Below are 19,318 nucleotides of genomic sequence, written 5' to 3' on the forward strand. Positions count from 1 at the left end.
AACCGATGCTTTTTATAAAATGGACATGCAAAAACCATATCCTAAAATAGCAGTTCTCAAAGTGAGTCCAGGGAACCATATAGGTACCCAATACTCTTTTCAAGGAATCTAAAGAGGTCAACTTCCACCTCCAGATGTTCAAGCTGGATTTAGAAAAGGCAGAGGAACCAGAGATCAAATTGCCAATATCTGTTGGATCATTGAAAAAGCAAGAGAATACTAGAAAAACATCTACTTTTGCTTCATTGATTATGCCAAAGCCTTTGACTGTGTAGATCACAACAAACTGGAAAATTCTTCAAGAGATGGGAATACCAGACCACCTGACCTGCCTCCAGACAAATCTATATGCAGTTCAAGAAACAACAGTTAGAACCAGACATGGAAAAACAGACTGGTTCCAAATCAGGAAAGGAGTAGGTCAGGGCTGTATATTGTCACTCTGCTTATTTAACTTATAAGCAGAGTACATCAGGGGAAATGCAGGGCTGGACGAAGCACAAGCTGGAATCAAGATTGCTGGGAGAAATACCAATAACCTCAGATACGTAGATGACAGTACCCTTATGGCAGAAAGCAAAGGAAAACTAAAGAGCCTCTTGATGAAAGTGAAAGAGGAGAGTGAAAAAGTGGGCTTAAAATTCAACATTCAGAAAACAAAGATCATGGCATCCAGTCCCATCCCTTCATGGCAAACAGATGGGGAAACAATGGAAAGAGTGAGAGACTTTATTTTCTTGGACTCCAAAATCACTGCAGATGGTGATTGCAGCCATGAAATTAAAAGACGCTTGCTCCTTGGAAGAAAAGCTATGACCAACCTAGACAGCATAGTAAAAAGCAGAGACATTACTTTGCCAACAAAGGTCCATCTAGTCAAAGTTATGGTTTTTCCAGTAGTCATGTATAGATGTGAGAGTTGGACTATAAAGAAAGCTGAGTGCAGAAGAACTGATGCTTTTGAACTCTGGTGTTGGAGAAGACTCTTGAGAGTCCCTTGGACTGCAAGGAAATCAAATCGGTCAGTCCCAAAGGAAATCAGCCCTTAATATTCATTGGAAGGACTGATGCTGAAGCTGAAACTCCAATACTTTGGCCACCTGATGTGAAGAACTGACTCATTGGAAAAGACCTGATTCTGGGAAAGATTGAAGGCGGGAGGAGAAGGGGATGACAGAGGATGAGATGGTTGGATGGCATCACCTACTCAATGGACATGAGTTTGAGTAAACTCCGGGCATTGGTGATGGACAGCGAGGCCTGGTGTGCTGCAGTCCATGGGGTGGCAAAGAGTTGGACATGACTGAGCAACTGAACTGACTGAAGAGGTCAACACTATTTTAATAACACTAAGACATTATCTGCCTTTTTCATTCTTATTCTCTTATGGTGTACAGTGGAGTTTTTCAGAGTTTTTATAAGAAATGTGGTATTGCCAACAGACTGAACACAGAAGCAAATATGAGAATCCAAATGACATCAACTCAAGCCAGACATTAGAGAGTTGTGAAAACGTAAAACACCAATACAGTATATTAACGCAGATATATGGAATTTAGAAAGATGGTAACGATGACCCTATAGGCAAGACAGCAAAAGTGACACAGATATAAAGAACAGACTTTTGGAGTCTGTGGGAGAAGCAAGGGTGAGATGATTTGAGAGAACAACATTGAAACGTGTGTATTACCATATGTGAAACAGATCACCAGTCCAAGTCTGAGGCGTGAAACAGGGCATGCAAAGTCAGTGCACTGGGACAACTCTGAGGGATGGGAAGGGAGGGAGGTGGGAGGGGGGTTCAGGACGAGGGACACATGTACACCCATGGCTGGTTCATGTTAATGTATGGCAAAAACCACTACAATATTGTAAAGTAATTAGCCTCCAATTAAATTAAATAAATAAATAAATAAAAAAAAACAAAAATTTGCTTTGGAAAAATGACTATTTTTAATGAAGATATTATTTATGTTCCCCATAATATTATATTTTAAATGGATTAATGGTTTAAATTTTTTTCAATTTTCATTTATAATATGGGCTTCCTTGGTGGCTCAGATGGTAAAGAATCTGACTGCAATTTGTTTTAGAAAATACAACTTTTTCATAAAAATGTTATTTATGCTTACCATAATAATAAATTTTAAATGGATTAATAGTTTAAATTTTTCTATTTTAATTTATATCATGATAAATATCCATAGATATAACTGACATAAAGAAAAGCACCCCATGCTCCTCCCCACTACACAGACAGTACTTTTAATTAATCATCAAGAGAAACTATTCCTTAGACTACTTATTTATATTTCAGAGCTCAAGAGCACAGTCAGTGACCAACTTCCACAGAACTCAATCCAAAGAAATTCTTTACATTCCAAAATCACTTTGTACCAGCCTTCTTCATCTCCTCAGAGTCTTCCAAGGAATCATAGCTTCCGTAGAAATCTGTTTACGCCTTCTTTCTTAGGCCAGCCAGAGCAAACAGAGAGAGCTGCAACCTACAGGGAGACAGTGAATGCTCCAACAATACGAATCACAGATTCCTGGCCAGAAGGCCATGCATCTGAGCTTTCACCAAAGCACTGCAAGGTGTGGCAGTTATTCTCCTCAACACCAATATCTGTCCTGACTGATTAGACAAAAGCTTTGTGAAGTCCTCAATAATTTTTTCAAGAGTCTGTAGGGGTTACAGGACCAAAATGTTTGAGAGTTACCATCCTAGAACATTTCCTAAAACCTACAACTTTTGGCAATTTAGCAGCTAATTCCTTTCAAGCAAACTCAACTCCAAGAGAGAATCTTCTATAGTTCATTGTAGAACCTTTGACAGAACCTTTAGAATCTGCTATATTCTCAAGAGAGTCCACTATAGGAGAAAAGAGATAATTCTTCTATTTTTGTGATACAGTTTCCCCATAAAAACATTAAAAGAACAACAGTATCCTTTTCATATTATTATGAAAAGATATTATTCATATTCAGCCTTAGTGAATTTTCAGCATAATTTCCAAGGTCAATAGTACAGTGCATAGGAGTTGAGAACATGCAGACAGGTATCACAGTTTTTCTTTTAACTATTACTGCAAGATAAGACAAAAATGGTAATACTCATTCTGATAAATAGTTTTTCATTTTATCCTGCAAAAGTTCCAATAAGACAAGTATTATTACAGCATATTCTACATGGGGAAACTGAGGCTCATTAAGAGACTAAAGTGAAGTGAAAGTGTTAGTTGCTTAGTTGTTCTGACTCTGTTAAACCCCATAGTCTGCAGCCCTCCAGGCTCCTCTGTCCATGGGATTTCCCAGGCAAGAATACTGGAGTGGGTTGCTATTCTCTTCCCCAGGAGATCTTCCTAAGCCAGGGATCCAACCCAGGTCTTCAGCATTGCAGGCAGATTCTTTACTGTCTGAGCCAATGTCCACATAGCCAGTGACATAAGGAGTCAAATTCAGATCTTTTAAATCCTAAATTCAGTAGTCATTCTGTTCTGCTCCACTTTCCTCATGCCCCGCAATAGGCAGGGAAGAATCTAGGTTGATCAGTATTGATGTATGATGTAGGACATGAAACCCTCAAGGACAGAAACCATGTCTTAATCACCTCTGTACGCCCACTGCCCCACAGCCCTGACACACTGCAGGTGTTCTGTCTCCATGTATACAATGAATGAAGACAAACACCCAACAGGGAGAAAAGCACAGAATCAAGCTCAGTGAGGGGTGGGGTCACTGGCTTGATGCTCCCCCAATTTCCTGTGATTTGTACTGAGCTTCATTTTCAAATCACACAAAACTATCCTCATTTTCTTCTCGCCTGGTCCAGAGTTCTAATTGCTTTGTTTTCTGAAGGACTGAACCAATACTATTTACCAACCATTTATTTTAAAAAAAAAAAAAAAGTCCTACATGCTTCATTAAAATCAGTTGCATCTGGTCTAATAAGCCAAATACATGTAATATAATTATTTAAAGCATTACCCAAGGTAAATGTTTAAAGAAACCTGAAATATTATTCATTCAAACATTTGATTTACCAAGCAATATGTCATGAGCTTTATTTATTTATTTATTTAACAATGTACTTAATGAAAGGAGTTAGTTCTTTATCCCAATGTTTAATTCATAGCAGGAGTTTTAAATATTTATGAAGTTTCATGTCATTTTTGTTTAGTTAATAGACTGGATGGTTCAGTTCGTTGGCTAAGAGAAGGCAGTGCAATTTCAGCAAAAGGAAATCTCTTTACCTTTTGAAAAATGTGCTTTTAAAAGGGGAGTGAAATAACATTTTTCAAAACATATAAGGTCATTGGCTCCCATGTGTCACCATAAATTAATCAGGCAACTCTCCCTGGGTGCACCCTCTTCTGTAAGCTTTGAAATATGAGGGGCCCGTTAGAAACCTTACCAGTAATGACATACTTGACTTTTTCACTCATCAAGTCACTCTAGCCTCAACTCTGAAAGCAAGAGAATCTACTCTTACTTGGTCAATTTCCACAGATGACTTCTTATCACCTGCTAGGAAATTCATTTCTTACCTAAGATTTTTCCATGTGTAAAATGTGATTTTATTAAAGTATTTCACTCACTGTCAACCTAGAGAACCTAGAACGTTTCTAGATAAATGAAATTTTAGGAAACTTTCAAATTTACAGTTTTTAAAAAGAGTTTTTAATGGCAAGGAATAATCATAATTTAAACTTTTCTTGACAATTCAAGATCATGATCCTACAGCTATCTCACACATTTGTACACAAACGTGTGTCTGTCTTAGGTTCTCATTCTCCTTACTCTATCCCAAACTAACATTTCTTTTACTGTCCTTCTGCTTCCTCCAAAGTTTCATTTTCTAGCAAACTCCCAACTTGGGCCTCCACGCAAGCCTGTGGCCTTCAGTATGCATAAAGCTTTGTTACAATACAAGCAAAGTTGCCATAAAACATGAATTTACTTGAATTAAACATAATTCAGTAAGAATCCAAAATACACTGAATAAAGACAAGAACTAATACAGGCTTCACCATAGTTATCATTTCAATACTATGATCTTAAAAATTTCTAAATAAACTCTTATTGTTTTTAGTCTGCCAAGATAGGATAAAGGAGTGCTATTTGTCCTTTATTTATTTCTACAGTAGAGATGAACTCGACATACCAGAATCTTATTCATGTAACCTCCCAAGCTATCCTGAAGTTGTCAGTAGCATCAAAACAAGGACACGTCTAAGTTAAATGAACACATACCTTTAGGGCACATGTCATCAGGATCTTCCAGAAAAAATTCCAGCTTCAAAAGATTAGGCAGTGAAGCCAAGACTTACCATGCACCTCCTAATCTCTCTAACTATGAAAGGAGAATCATAATATCTTTTCATAGAGATCACTTGATAAATGAGCAAAGTGATTATACAGCATACTTTCTAAGATATTATGGGTACACAAAACATAATATGTAATAAGCTAAATTTTCATCCTAACACACATTAAAGTTATAAAACCTGATCTCCAAATTTAAGAGGAGAAATTTGAATCTGCTGAGAGATCATAAAGAATTAACAAAGACTGCTCAATGCCGTAAAAAAAAAGAAGCAAATACAAAATGAGGTCAACGAAGAACAATGTATTACATAAAACACACTGCTTATTCACAGAAGCAGAAGACCATGGAGTAGAAATGGAAATTAAGGTTTTATCTGCTTAGACTCTCACCTCAGAGTGAGGAATATAAATATTTACCTCACCAACCATGTTTATGACTTGTAGAAAGCTTACAGTATGCTTTCCAGAAGATATACAAATAAGTAAATGGTTGTATAGATAAACTGATGCATATATACATAAATAAATTCATGGGTACACTGACAATAATTATCAAAAGCATGGCATCTTAACAGTTTAAAAAACGATTTTATACATTTTATTACTGTAAGTTTGAAAACAGGATAGCGCTAACAGTAAAGCTAGATATGAGCTAGACCCCAAAGGATGGGTTAAGGATGATAAACAGAGAACAACAGAGGGGTAGAAATGGGAAGGTCACTTTAAGCTTGAGGCAAAACATGAATAAAATCTAGAAAGTAGGTGAGCAAAAATCAGTTTGTTAGGCAGAGAATAAAGTGAGAGAGGAAGTTTTGTCTTTAAGTTTCTGAAGTAGAAATGAATTCCTTTTATATTCCACTGTTTGAATTAACAACTTAAAAGTCAACAGTGTCTTCATCTTGTTTAATTAGACTACTTTCACTTAACCTCCCTTCCATCTGTTGAGATATAGAAGACCATCACTGTCATTTACTTATCTGTCACACAGTGTGGCATGTGGGAACTTAGTTCCCAGATCAGTGGTCAAACTCACGCCCCCTGCAATGGAGAAGACTATTACTTGTAAAAGATACTTTTGCTAAGGATGGGCTGGGAGCCTGATTTATCTCTTTAGGCCACATGACACATACTCCTTTACTTTTCCCACTAGGCATGAAAATAGATCCTTAAAAATTTTTGATAAAGCCTGGAAACAACCTAGAAGCCCATTGTCAGATGACTGGTTGAATAAATTGTGATAGAGCTTCATAACATGGCACAACATATAAATAAAAAAGAATGAAAGATATTTTTCTATGCTACTATGGAGTGATCTCCAGGACATACTGCCAAGTCTAAGTAAATAATCAAGAGTGTATCTATCTAAGAATGGAAGGATAAACCATAAAATTAAAATAAAAAGAAATTGACCTGTAATGTAAATTAACCTGTAAAGGGGAGGGAGAGAAGAGGGTGATGGCTCAAGAATGGAAGTGAGACTTCTAATACACCTTGTTTTTAATTATGACCTTTGGACCACTTAGATAATTCACATGTTTACAAAACACAATTAAGTTTCAACAAAGCAATCCCTAAACATTCAATAGAAAATGAAATTAACCAACCGGGTATGCAGTGAGTGGCATAACCATATGGAGAATAACTATCCTAAACAACCTGAAGCAGACTAATTTGATTATTACAGTCCTTTTGGGATAAAACCCTAAGGATACAGCCAACTGAGGAAAAGAAAACAAGTTTAAACTATTTTTTGGTTATCATATTGTTGATAGCAGTGTTACTATTTCTATTCTGAGAATGCTGTGCAGTAATAAAGGATAAAACACACAAGTAATTATGTGATATTCTAATTATATTATCTGCTGTATCCTCAGAACCACTATTCTCAGCATGGAAGAAAGAAGATACAGATGTACTTCTGTCTTTTGTAAAGGCTTTAACAATAATCAACTCAGAGAAGGGAACGTTCCTAGTATCCTGAACACAGTAACAAAAGTATATTTCTACTAAGTAGAATCAGTGTTTCTTGAGGAAATAGATAATTCTAGGTTTGGATCTATGAAGTGACGGGACTAGATGCCATGATCTTAGGTTTTTGAATGTTGAGTTTCAAGCAAGCTTTTTCTCTCTCCTCTTTTCACCCCCCCACCCCGCCCCCATCAAGAGGCTCATTAGTTCCTCTTCACTTTCTGCCATTAGAGTGGTATCATCTGCATATCTGAGGTTGTTGATCTTCCTCCCAGCAATCTTGATGCTACCTTTTGATTCATCCAGCCTGGCATTTCACATGTTGAACTCTGCATAGATGCTAAATAAGCAGGATGATAATATACAGCCTTGTCATCCTCTTTTCCCAATTTGGAACCAGTCAGTTGTTCCATGTTCAATTCTAATTGTTGCCTCTTGACCCGCATACAGGTTTTTCAGGAGACAGGTAAGGTGTTCTGGTATTCCCATCTCTTAGTCAATGAAACAGAAGTAGACGCTTTTCTAGAATATTCTTGTTTTTTCTATGATTCAACAAATGTTGGCAATTTGATCTCTGATTCCTCTACCTGTTCCTAGCTTGTATATCTAGGAGTTCTCAGTTCACATGCTGCTAAAGCCAAGCTAGAAGGAATTTGAGCATTACTTTTCTAGCATGCGAAATGAGTACAATTGTATGATAGTTAGAACATTCTTTGGCATTGCCCTTCTTTGGGATTGGAATGAAAACTGCCTTTTTCCAGTACTGTTATGACACATTTGTTAACATATTGAGTATAGCACTTTAACAGCATCATCTTTTAAAATTTTAAATAGCTCAGCTGGAATTCTGTCACCTCCACTAATTCTGTCCATAATAATGCTTCCTAAGGCTTACCTGACTTCAACTCCAGGATGTCTGGCTCTAGGTAAGTGATGGCATCATCATGGTTATCAAGGTCATTAAGACATTTCTTATATAGTTCCTCTTCTGCTAGCCCCTTATCATTGCTGTTCTTTATCATGCCCATCCTTGCATGAAATGTTCCCTTTATATCTCCAATTTTCTTGAAGAGATCTCTAGTCTTGTCCATTCTACTGTTTTCTTCTATTTCTTTGCATTGTTTATTAAAGAAGGCCTTTTTATTTCTCCTTGCTATTCTCTGGAACTCTGCATTCAGTTGGGTAGATCTTTCCCTTTATCCTGTGCCTTTCGCTTGTCTTCTTTCCTCAGCTATTTGTTAAGCCTCCTCAGACAACCACATTAAAAACAAAACAAAACTAAGATCATGGCATCCAGCCCCACCACTTCATGGCAAAATAGATGCGGAAAAAGTGGAAGCAATAACAGATTTTCTTTCCTTGGCTCCAAAATCACTGTGGACAGTGACTGCAGCCATGAAATTAAAAGGCACTTGCTCCTTAGAAGGAAAGCTAGGAAAAGCCCTACATAGCACATTAAAAAGCAGAGATAACACTTTGCCAACAAAGATCCATATAGTCAAAGCTATGGGTTTTGTCATGTACGGATGTGAGAGTTGGACTATAAAGAAGGCTGAGCACTGAAGAGTCGGTGCTTTCAAACTGTGGTGCAAGAGAAGATTCCTGAGTCCCTTGGACTGCAAGGAGTTCAAACCAGTCAGTCCTAAAAGAAATCAACCCTGAATATTCATTGGAAGGACTGATAAGCTTCAATACTTTGACCACCTCATGTGAAGAGCTGACTCACTGGAAAAGACCCTGACATGCCAGTAAAGATTGAAGATGAAAGGGGCAGCACAGGAGGAGATGGTTAGATGGTATCACCGACTCAGTGCACATGAATTTGAGCTAACAGAGGAGGACAGAGGAGCCTGGTGTGCTACAGTCCACGAGGTCACAAAGAGCTGGACACAATTTTGCAACTGAACAACAAGAACAACAACATGTCTGGAACAAAAAATATGCTAAAACACACGAGAAATTATCTCTAGAGTCATGTCATACATGAGTTAAGGTATTATTTTTACAAGCAAATTAAAACAACACTAGTTGGTCATTAATGAAAGGTACTAGGGAATCTAAGAAAAGAAGAAAAAAAGAAAACTGGTAAATGAAAGTAAGAAGTAACCCTTGAGAAAGTTTTTAAGAGAGATATTCAAATTAATAAATGTATTTATTAGAACATGATTTTATAACCATTAATAAATGGATATAAGTACTGATCAGCAGCTGCTGCTAATTTCACAAACAAGAAAGACAGAATTTTATATCTCTTGCTACATGATCACAAGAAGTAATCTTGACCAAAAAAAAAAAAGAGCATGAATCTGATAAATCTAGAGTCAACCAATCTACAAAAAAGAGAAGGACATGGGAACAGAATTAGAAACTTAATAAGCAGGCTTCTTCAACAAACAAATTCTGAGAGAAGGAGAATGGGAGGAAAGAAGTAAAAAAGGATAGGGGAAAAGAACTTAATGAAGAGACAGAGGGAGGCAGAGACAGAGACACACTGCCAGGAGGAGGAAGGAAGGGAGGGATTAAAGCCGCTTGAAAAGCACTTTCAACCAACTCAACCAACTGCAACGCATGAACCTTATCTGGATTCTGATTCAAACAAACTGTAAAAAAAAAATCATGAAATTTGCAATACAATATGAAATTTAATATTTAGATATTTGAAATTAAGAATTGTTAGCATTTTAAATAGGTACAATAATAGCAATATGAATTTAAAAATAACCTTTTATCTTGTAGGGAACTGCTTGGGGGTGTGCATAGGACAGAACTAGTCATGGGTTAACGAATGTTGGGGCTTGGTGGGGGGTTCATTATACTATCCCTATTAGCTTTTATGTATGTGAAATCTTACAAAATAAGTAAGTGTATTTTTAAAAAATATAAGACATTCGGTATCAATGAAAACACTCAGTACACAGAGGTTGGTTTCTAAATACAATATGCTTCTGAAAAAACAAGGGTTCCTTGAAGAAATAGATTCTTCCTAATCTGAGGGGAGAAAAGTACAAGGTGAGCATAGAACATCTTGTACCAGAAAGCAAAGGAGTGAAACAAGGAGTACATGTTCAAATGGCATAGGAACCAGCTTGAAGGGCTGCCTTTCGTCAAACTTGGGTAAACTTAAACGTCAAAGAAAAACAGTAATGATTTATAAAACACTGAATGAAAAATGGAAGCTTCTGCACAGTGACATTCAAAAATAAAAAGAGAAAAGGGAGGAAAAGCAACTATCGCAGAAGATTGCCAGCTAGTCAATATAGAAGGAATAATAAAGTTAGAAGAATCACCACTTCTCTAACACTAGTCTGTTTTTTCAGGTAAGGATCACAAATGCACGGTAAAGCCACTGGATGATAGGTTTTACTGGCAGATAGGCTATGCGTTCGGTTTCAAGGATCACAAATTAGCATCAGTTACCAATAGGAAAAGGTATTTTTATAATGAGGACAGAATTAAGAGGGCTATCTGACATCACACACCTCTTCTGATGATGCGATGGGAGGCATAAACAATCTAGGCATCTAGGTTTGCCAAAACTATTCAACTTGAATTCAGTCATCAAAAACAGACAAAATCAGAAATTGATTTGGAGTCTTTAAAATATACAGAAAAATCAGAGGCTCTAATCTAAATTTAAGAAACCAAAAAGATATGACATCAAACGCAACACATAACCCTTGTTTGAATCCCAGGTAGAGCGAGGGAGAGACCATTAGGACAATATTATGACAACTGGGAAATTTCTAATATGGTCATATATTAAAATATAATTGTTTTAATGTTCAAGTTCTTAAGCATTATACCTGTTTTGTTTAATATGGCCTTGTTAGGCTTAAAAAAAAAAAGTGAGTGTATACGGCACAACCTATACATAGACAGATACAGAAAGAGAGTAGTGAAAAGTGAAAGTGTTAGTTGCTCAGTCATGTCTGACTCTTTGCAACCCCATGGACTGCAGCCCGCCAGGCTCCTCTGTCCATGGAATTCTCCAGGCAAGAATACTGGAGTGGGTTGTCATCCCCTTCTCCAGGGGATCTTCCTGACCCAGGGATCGAACCCAGGTCTCCCGCAATGCAGGCAGATTCTTTACCGTTTGAGCTACCTGGGAAGCCCAAGAAAGAGTAAAAGCTGTATAATGTTATAACTGGTGAATGGGATCTACAGGGAGGCTCTAGGGATGTATTCTATACTACTCTTTCAACTTTTCTAGGGACTTAAATTTTTCAAAATAAACAGCTGATGGAAAATGTAATCTGATAGTGGCATCTGAATAGTGTACTACGTACCAGTAACGTGGCATCATCACCTCTGCTCCTCTGGATCTTCTCTCTGGAGCTCTCTTTCTGACTGACAGCTTGCTCTGCAAATGATACCTCCAGGTTGATGTCTGTTTCAGAGGCAGGTGCCTCCTCAGGCACCAGTGGGGTCAGCTCCTTTCCACCAACACCTAGGTGAGATGCCTGGTCTGGGAACAAAATAGAAGACTTAATTCCTGGGCTTTGGTTACTTCTTAAAAAAAAAAAAAAAAAAACTTCTAACACATCAACTATATAAAACTTTAGGAAAAGTACTACTTACTGTAAGCAATGAAATAATTAACCCTTCTTTTCATAGTAAAACATATACTCAAGGAATCCTAACAATGGCACATGGGGGACAGAGGAGGCAAGGTGGTAACCAGCAAGCCAGAGCTGAATTGTGGAATCTTTCTCTGAGGTCACAGTTCTTAGACTGAATCCAATTCTAAAACATTCCTGGATGATCTCAAGCTCTGAATGAAAAACTCATAACAACTTACTAAAACTTAATTGTTGTTTTATATTATACTGGGAGATTAAAATTTAGTACACTTAATGATTGTTTTACTTTATACTCAGAAATGAGAAGAGAAGGAGGTTAGTTTTACTCTCTTACAACCCTGGTGGCTCAGACGCTAAAGAATCTACCTGACAATGCAGGAGACCTAGATTCAAGTCCTGGGTTGGGAAGATGCCCTGGAGAAGGAGATGGCAACCCACTCCAGTATTCTTGCCTGGAGAATCCCAGGGACAGAGGAGCCTGGCAGGGTAGAGTCCACAGGGTCACACAGAGTTGGAGATGACTGAACAAAGGTTTTTAAAACTATGATATACCATTTAATTTCCTCACAGTGGAACAGATTCCTGAATAAGATTTCTTTCATGCCCTGCATGTCCTTTCTGGAATGCTATCTATCAATCAAAGCAAAAATTCCAGCACCAAGAATGTTCACCGTGGGAGTCAGTTCTGGAGGTACCTGGTTCAGGAATCAGATTATTACAGGGATTATAACAGTTCTTACAACTATAAATCTAGTCAAATGAGTTCCAGGTATTTACATCAACAGTTTATAATAAATTTAACATTTTTTTCTTGCTTTATTTGCTGTTAATCCTCTGGGGGAGGGGGGGATTAACATTTGAAAATTTCCTTGCTGAAAAACATCAGGTTTAAGCTTGGAAGAAAATACTTCTAAATTTGGCTATTTGATAAATTTTGGGTTTTAACACAACTCACACTAGAAAAACATCTGGCATCAACGACAGGATTATTGTCATTTTCTCACTGTGACCTTTAATTCATGGTGAGTGGCTCTAGATTACATCAGTAAGCTTATGCGCTACAATCAAATGCATATATACTAACACAACAAGGTGATGGAAGGTAAGTTAATTTTTTAATTTAATAAATATGTTATATATACACATTTACTATTAAAAGTCTGATGCCTTCAGAAAACATATCTGTATTACCTTCTATATATTTTCTATATTTATAGTCATTTAAATAAAAAACAAACACAAAAATTATTTTACTCAAAAGAAAATAAGAATAAATCTAAATCTAGCCTTTTTCACTCCCACTCAATAAGCAGGGCAGGCTTCATGGGTGTAGGACTTTCGAAGTGCTTGGTACGGGCCCCACACTGGGCTTAATGCTCTGCTGTTGCCTTCTTGAAATTTGAATGAGAAGCTCTACATTTTCAGTTTGCACTGAGCCTCGCAAATTATATAGCTGGCCCTGGTCACATCTCACAGTTAAGAAAGAAAGAAAGAACTGACCTATGTCAAGTCTAAAAATAAGAGTAAATTTGGAGCTCTGATTGTATTTATCTGTTCCTAACTATGCTACATTATGCTTTTTCAACAGCCTGTGACAATTTTGTTTAAAACTAAGGATAACTAGACCTCTGATTAATTTTTAAAGTATTAAATTAAATATCAAAGCACAATTTGAGTTTTATTTTCCCACTGGTTTACACTACTTTATGTTTTACTGTGAATATGTATGTTGGTTTCCTAGGAAACCATTCTGAGAGGAAAAAACTGATTAGCCATTTTCTTAAATTAGAAGCTACCTTTCCAAAACCTGAGTGTTTACGAACAAGCATTTTAAATGGACTCCCTGTTCTTAACAGCCCCACATCAGAGCTACAATAAACACAACCTCCCCCACCACACACAAATAAATGTTCTGTGCTGAACTCAAAACTGAGGAGAAAAATTATAATTAAGTTAGAATACATTTAAAACATATGAATTTCCTCCAAATATTAGCAAAAACAAAAAGCACAATATAGAGAAGGATTAAGGATTAAATGATAACTCCAGTTAAGGCAGATAGCAAGAAAAAGAGTTTCAGGATGATCTAAGAAATGGATGGTTAATTCGCTAATAAAAGTATTTATGAATTAATCATTTACTCTCCCTGGTGGCTCAGAGGGTAAAGCATCTGTCTGCAGTGTGGGAGACCTGGGTTTGATCCCTGGGTCGGGAAGATCCCCTGGAGAAGGAAATGGCAACCCACTACAGTATTCTTGCCTGCAGAATCCCATGGACGGAGGAGCCTGGTAGGCTACAGTCCACGGGGTTGCAAAGAGTCGGACACGACTGAGTGACTTCACTTTCACTTTCTCAAGGAGAAACATTAATAGAGAAAGCTGAGATAAACCTTTTGGCTCTTTAAGCCCTGAAGTGTAAATAATACAGTTTTAATCTATTTTCTCCTTTGGTTTTTAAAGTGGACAATAGCACCAAGTTACAAATATTTTCAAAAACTCAAAGTTTTTCAACTGTCCAAAATAATCCACGTCTTTATTTAAAAAAATAATTTTGCTTCCTCCATGGAACTCAAAAAAAGAAAATATATATTACATGAAAGTTTTAACTTTCATGGGCATTATTAACACTTCTAAATGTATGTATTGAACATTGGTCTTTCAAATACATACTGTACAATTTGGTGAGAAGATTAATACTTAGCAGTAGATTAATGAATTTGAAATGCAACAACCCTGGCAACATTAAAATGTTATAATTTTCATTTAGAATAAGTAACTTTATAGAACATGCATAAAAGCCCAAGTGTAGAGAAAACATTTAAAATAGACTATGTAGCTCAGGCTTTCATATTTCAAGTGGAAAGAGCTCCACTTTTGAACTCCAGACAATATTTTCCGAGCATTTCATTCAGAACCTTTCAACATTTGCATAACACTGGGGAATTCACTGGCTAGCAAAAGAGCACGGTATTGCCCAGAACAGGTGCAGTAGTAAATCCTCAGTGACTTGGATGGCGTCATACACATTATCTTATTATTCTCACTGGAGGCTCTCTGCCCACTTCATAGTATTCCAGCAAAAGCAGATGTAAATCAGGCAGCAAGCTTGTCACATTCCACTTGGCTGCCGCAAGCTAGGCTGGAAAAAGCTGCTACAATGAGCCTGCCTTCCAGAACTTCTGTTTACATAGGCTATATCAGCATCTCCAGCAAAGGAGGAAAACACCAAGAAAGGACAATGTTTTCCTCAGTATTCATTTAGCAATTGCCAGTCGCTCTTCTCCAAAGCCCAAAACATATTGACACTGGCACAAAAGGTTCATCTGTCTCTCTTGACAACGCAGTTCTCTACCCAGCCAGCAAGGGCTATTCCAACGCCTGCCATTCCAGTGTCAGCAGGCACACAGGCCTGGGGAAACACCCAATCATTTTAATCTGATATACTTATGTAACTGAAGAAATTTCCACAGAATAGTAAAAAGCAGGTGCTTTTATGAATACAAATATAAATATATAGACTCGTGTCTATACACACACATGCACACATATATATACATATGAACATACATACACACACACACATATTATGTGTATGTATCTATTTGAAGGCAGGGGTACAGGAGAGAAGTTTTGAGATAAAAGCATGGAAGGAAAGATAAAGATATTAGATGCTCCAAGACTCCAAAATGTCCCAAAGTGACAAATTTTCTTTTCTTGGCCTCCAAAGTCACTGCAAATGGTGACTTTGTAGCCATGAAATTAAAAGATGCTTGCTCTTTGGAAGGAGAGCTATGACAAACCTAGACAGTGTATTAAAAAGCAGAGACATCACTTTGCCAACAAAGGTCCATCTAGTCAAAGCTATGGTTTTTCCGGTAGTCATGAGCACATGTGAGAGTTGGATCATAGAGAAGGCTGCATGCCGAAGAACTGATGCTTTCAAACTATGGTGCTGGAGAAGACTCTTGAGAGTCCCTTGGACTGCAAGGAGATCAAACCAGTCAATCCTAAAGAAAATCAACCCTGAATATTCTTTGGAAGGGCTGATGCTGAAGCTCCAATACTCTGGCCACCTGATGTAAAGAGCCAACTTATGGGAAAAGACCCTGATGCTGGCAAAGATTGAAGGCAGGAGGAGAAGGAGGCAACAGAGGACAAGATGATTAGACAGCATCACTGACTCAATGGGTAAAAATCTGAGCTAACTCTGGGAGATAATGAAGGACAGAGGAGCCTGGGGTGCTGCAGTCCATGGGGCCACAAAGAGGTGGACATGACTTAGCAAATGAACAACAACAGTAATTTTGGACAAAACTCTGATTTTTATAGAAAGGTTGGGAACACTTCCCAGGCCTCCGCAGTCTACCTGACACTCTTCCTTCACTACTTCCAATCCAAACATGACACTAATAATGCCATGAACACCCCAGGTGCTGGGTATTAAGAACATAAACAAAAGCAAAGTCCCAACTGGGACGCAGGCAGCCACTGACCGCCTTTGTTATATTATCTAAGTAGCAACACATTAAGGATTAACCTATGACCTTAATTTAGAACATTTTTCCTTTTTGTAAATCCATGAAATAGCTTTAAATTCTTTCTTGGTAAGTACTAATAAATCCTTACTATTTGTTTTCATCCATGCTTTGAATTTCTAATTCATTTCTGAAATAACAGATACAGAAAAAGGAATGAAATGGAGAATTAGAATCAACTTCCGCCCCCTACCCCAGATCTTAATTCAAAATGTCTTTTTAAGCTTTCTTAAAAGCAATCCATTTATGAGCTAAGAACTTAAGATTTGAAAACCAAGTTCCAAATTCACTGGCTCCCCTTACTAGCTGTATGGCCTTGGGGAAGTGACTTTATATCTCAAAACCTTACTTCTCTGATCTGTCGAATGGGTTAAGAATAATATTTACTACAGAGCATTCATGAGTATATTAAATTAGGTAAATGTCTCTGCATAGCACCTGGAACATGGTAAGCATTCAAGAAAACTATGTATAGAGATGTTAGAATAGATATAGACAAGTATTTTTAAAAACTCAAAAGCCAACTATATGCTCAGACTTATGTAATTATCTACTTGGATATGAGAGTATTTTAATTGAATTTGCTTACTGGAATTGAAGATGAATGTTTTAAATGGTCTTATCTATTTGTTATACTAATAATGAGAAAATACAAGAGAACGGGTCCAACTTACCATCTTTTCCTCGGTATTTGTTTTCATCTGTTCCGACTGATTGTGATTCTGTGCCATCTGGAGCCTAAAGATAGAAAATGGGCCATTTAGTCATTTCCCACTCACAACCAGAGAAATGGTATTGTAAATAACTCTATTACTAACCTGTAGAGCACAAGAAATGTATTCAGACTTATACCACAGAAATAAAAGGACTATGGTTATAATTAACAAGCAACCAGCCAACAAATACATGATCACCCACAACATACAAGACATACTACTAAGCTCTGTGGAAATACAGGCCATATCAAGTATTCCTACCATCAGGAACACCATTAAGATAACATCTCAAAAAGTTAATATCCATTAACAAATGAGTAGATAAATAAAATGTGAGCCATCCATACAATGGAATGTTATTTGACAATGAAAAGAAACAAAAGTAAAGAAAGTACAGATACATGGGACAACATGGATGAACCTTGTAAACATGATATGAAGTGAAAGTCAAAAGGACCACATACTGTGTGATTCCACGTCTACGAAATCTTCAGAACAGGCAAGTCACAGAGACAAAGATTAGTGGCTGCCTAGGGGTAAGGAGGGGAAAACAAGGAATGACTGCTCTGGGTATGGGGTTTCTTTTGGAGATAATGAACACATGCTAAGATGACTGTGGTGATGGTTGCATATACATGACTACACTAAAAACCTCTGTATTTTAAACTTTAAATGGGTTAACTAGATGGTATGTGAATTCTCTCTCAATGACATGTTTATAAAATAAAATTATATATAAGTAGAAAACAGAATACTTCTTTTTTTAAAAGCTAGTAATAAATGTGAGAGAAATTAAAACTAATTTGCCAAGCAGGTAATAAGAGCTTAGGTAGTCAAAGGAACTCCTCTTTCAAGGGGTTGGGACAGTGACACCCAAAGAAATGAAGCCCTCCAAGGGTTTATGGACACAGTAAAATGCAGCTGGCTCCTCTCACCAGTAAGTGTGTCCAGGCAGTACCCCCTCCTTTCCAAGTAAGGCTCCAGGAGGAATCCTGAAGGGGAGCCTCGGTCAATCATACAGAAAGGTCTACCTGAATGAATTGTTTTTAAAATACTCATTCTAGTGGACTTTCATTTCAATACAAAAGAACGGAGCCTCTGTCCTCCCCTCCCCACAGGTCAGGGCTCAAGTGTTAGCAGAGAAGGACTCCCCTCTCCACCTGCAATCTAAGAAGAGCGGGGAGAGCAGCAGGGCAGGCACTGGAGGTGCTCTCCTTTGATTATGCAGGGTAGCACACAGTGAGCACCAGTCACAAAGGGGTACTAAGTCCCCCCAGGCAGAGCAATACCACCTTCCTCCCTCCACCCCCAGCCTGCAGAAGGCTGGGCCTCCATGGCACAGCGAGCACAGTAACTCTAATCTTACATATGAACACATATTTGGAGCATGTGGTTGAAACTGTTTTCCTAAGCAATTGAAGATGACAGTGCAGATGGTATTCATTGCTGTATTTTATTTCCTAGTGTCAGCAAGGGCTTCGTGAGGAAGCATTTAACATGGAAGAGCTGAATATGGACAGTCATCGCTCAGTATCTGTGGGAGACTGGTTAAAGGACACCCCCACCCCATGAATACCAACACTGGAGATGCTCCGGTCCCTTATAAAGAATGGCAGAGCACAGTCAGCCCTCCCTATCCACAGGTGCAGAAGCCAGGGATATGGAGGGCATACTGCATTTACTAGAGAATAGAAGAAATGCATGTAAAGATGGCTGGCCCCTGTTTACTTGAGGGTTGGAAGACATATTTCTAACGGGTGGTCATATTTCAAAGGCAGAAAGCGTAAGTTAACACTATTTTAATTTACTTGTGCTGTTTCTCGCTTATTGACTCCATCAGCCGATACAATCCACCAATTACCTTGAATTCAAACCATGTGATTCAGACACTAGCAAGGATTCGCTGAAAAATGTTGCTTCTAGCACTGAGAAGCAACATCCTCTTCAAGACTGGCAGGAATCCCACAGAATATGGTTTGCTGAGGCTCAGTTCTCTGTCCCCTCCCGCTTTTGGCTTCCTCTTAACTCCCTCAGGGAGGGCTCTTTAATTGGGAAGGAAATGCCAATAATACTGGATTTCCTTATTATTCATTTTTCTACTGCTGTAAAAAAGCAGTCTAGTCCTTCCAAATAACGAATGGGTGGCACGCAAGTGTGTAACTGCCTCACAGCAGCAACAGATCTGTCTGGAG

The 19,318-nt window shown here is 37.8% G+C and overlaps 1 protein-coding gene across 3 annotated transcripts in view; it reads right to left on the minus strand.

The window, feature by feature from the left end:
* The window catches only part of ARHGAP18 (Rho GTPase activating protein 18), a 132,960-nt gene that overhangs the window by 39,270 nt on the left and 74,372 nt on the right, over positions 1 to 19,318 (minus strand). For all 3 annotated transcript variants that reach the window (XM_070376652.1, XM_070376650.1, XM_070376651.1), the window contains exons 4-5: positions 17,085 to 17,148; positions 11,583 to 11,761 (exon numbers count right to left, since the gene is read on the minus strand). In XM_070376652.1, coding sequence (XP_070232753.1) covers positions 11,583 to 11,761; positions 17,085 to 17,148 — 243 coding nt within the window. The remainder of the gene's footprint in view (positions 1 to 11,582; positions 11,762 to 17,084; positions 17,149 to 19,318) is intronic.

Source organism: Bos mutus, chromosome 9 (assembly GCF_027580195.1).
Source record: "Bos mutus isolate GX-2022 chromosome 9, NWIPB_WYAK_1.1, whole genome shotgun sequence".
Taxonomy (NCBI): domain Eukaryota; kingdom Metazoa; phylum Chordata; class Mammalia; order Artiodactyla; family Bovidae; genus Bos; species Bos mutus.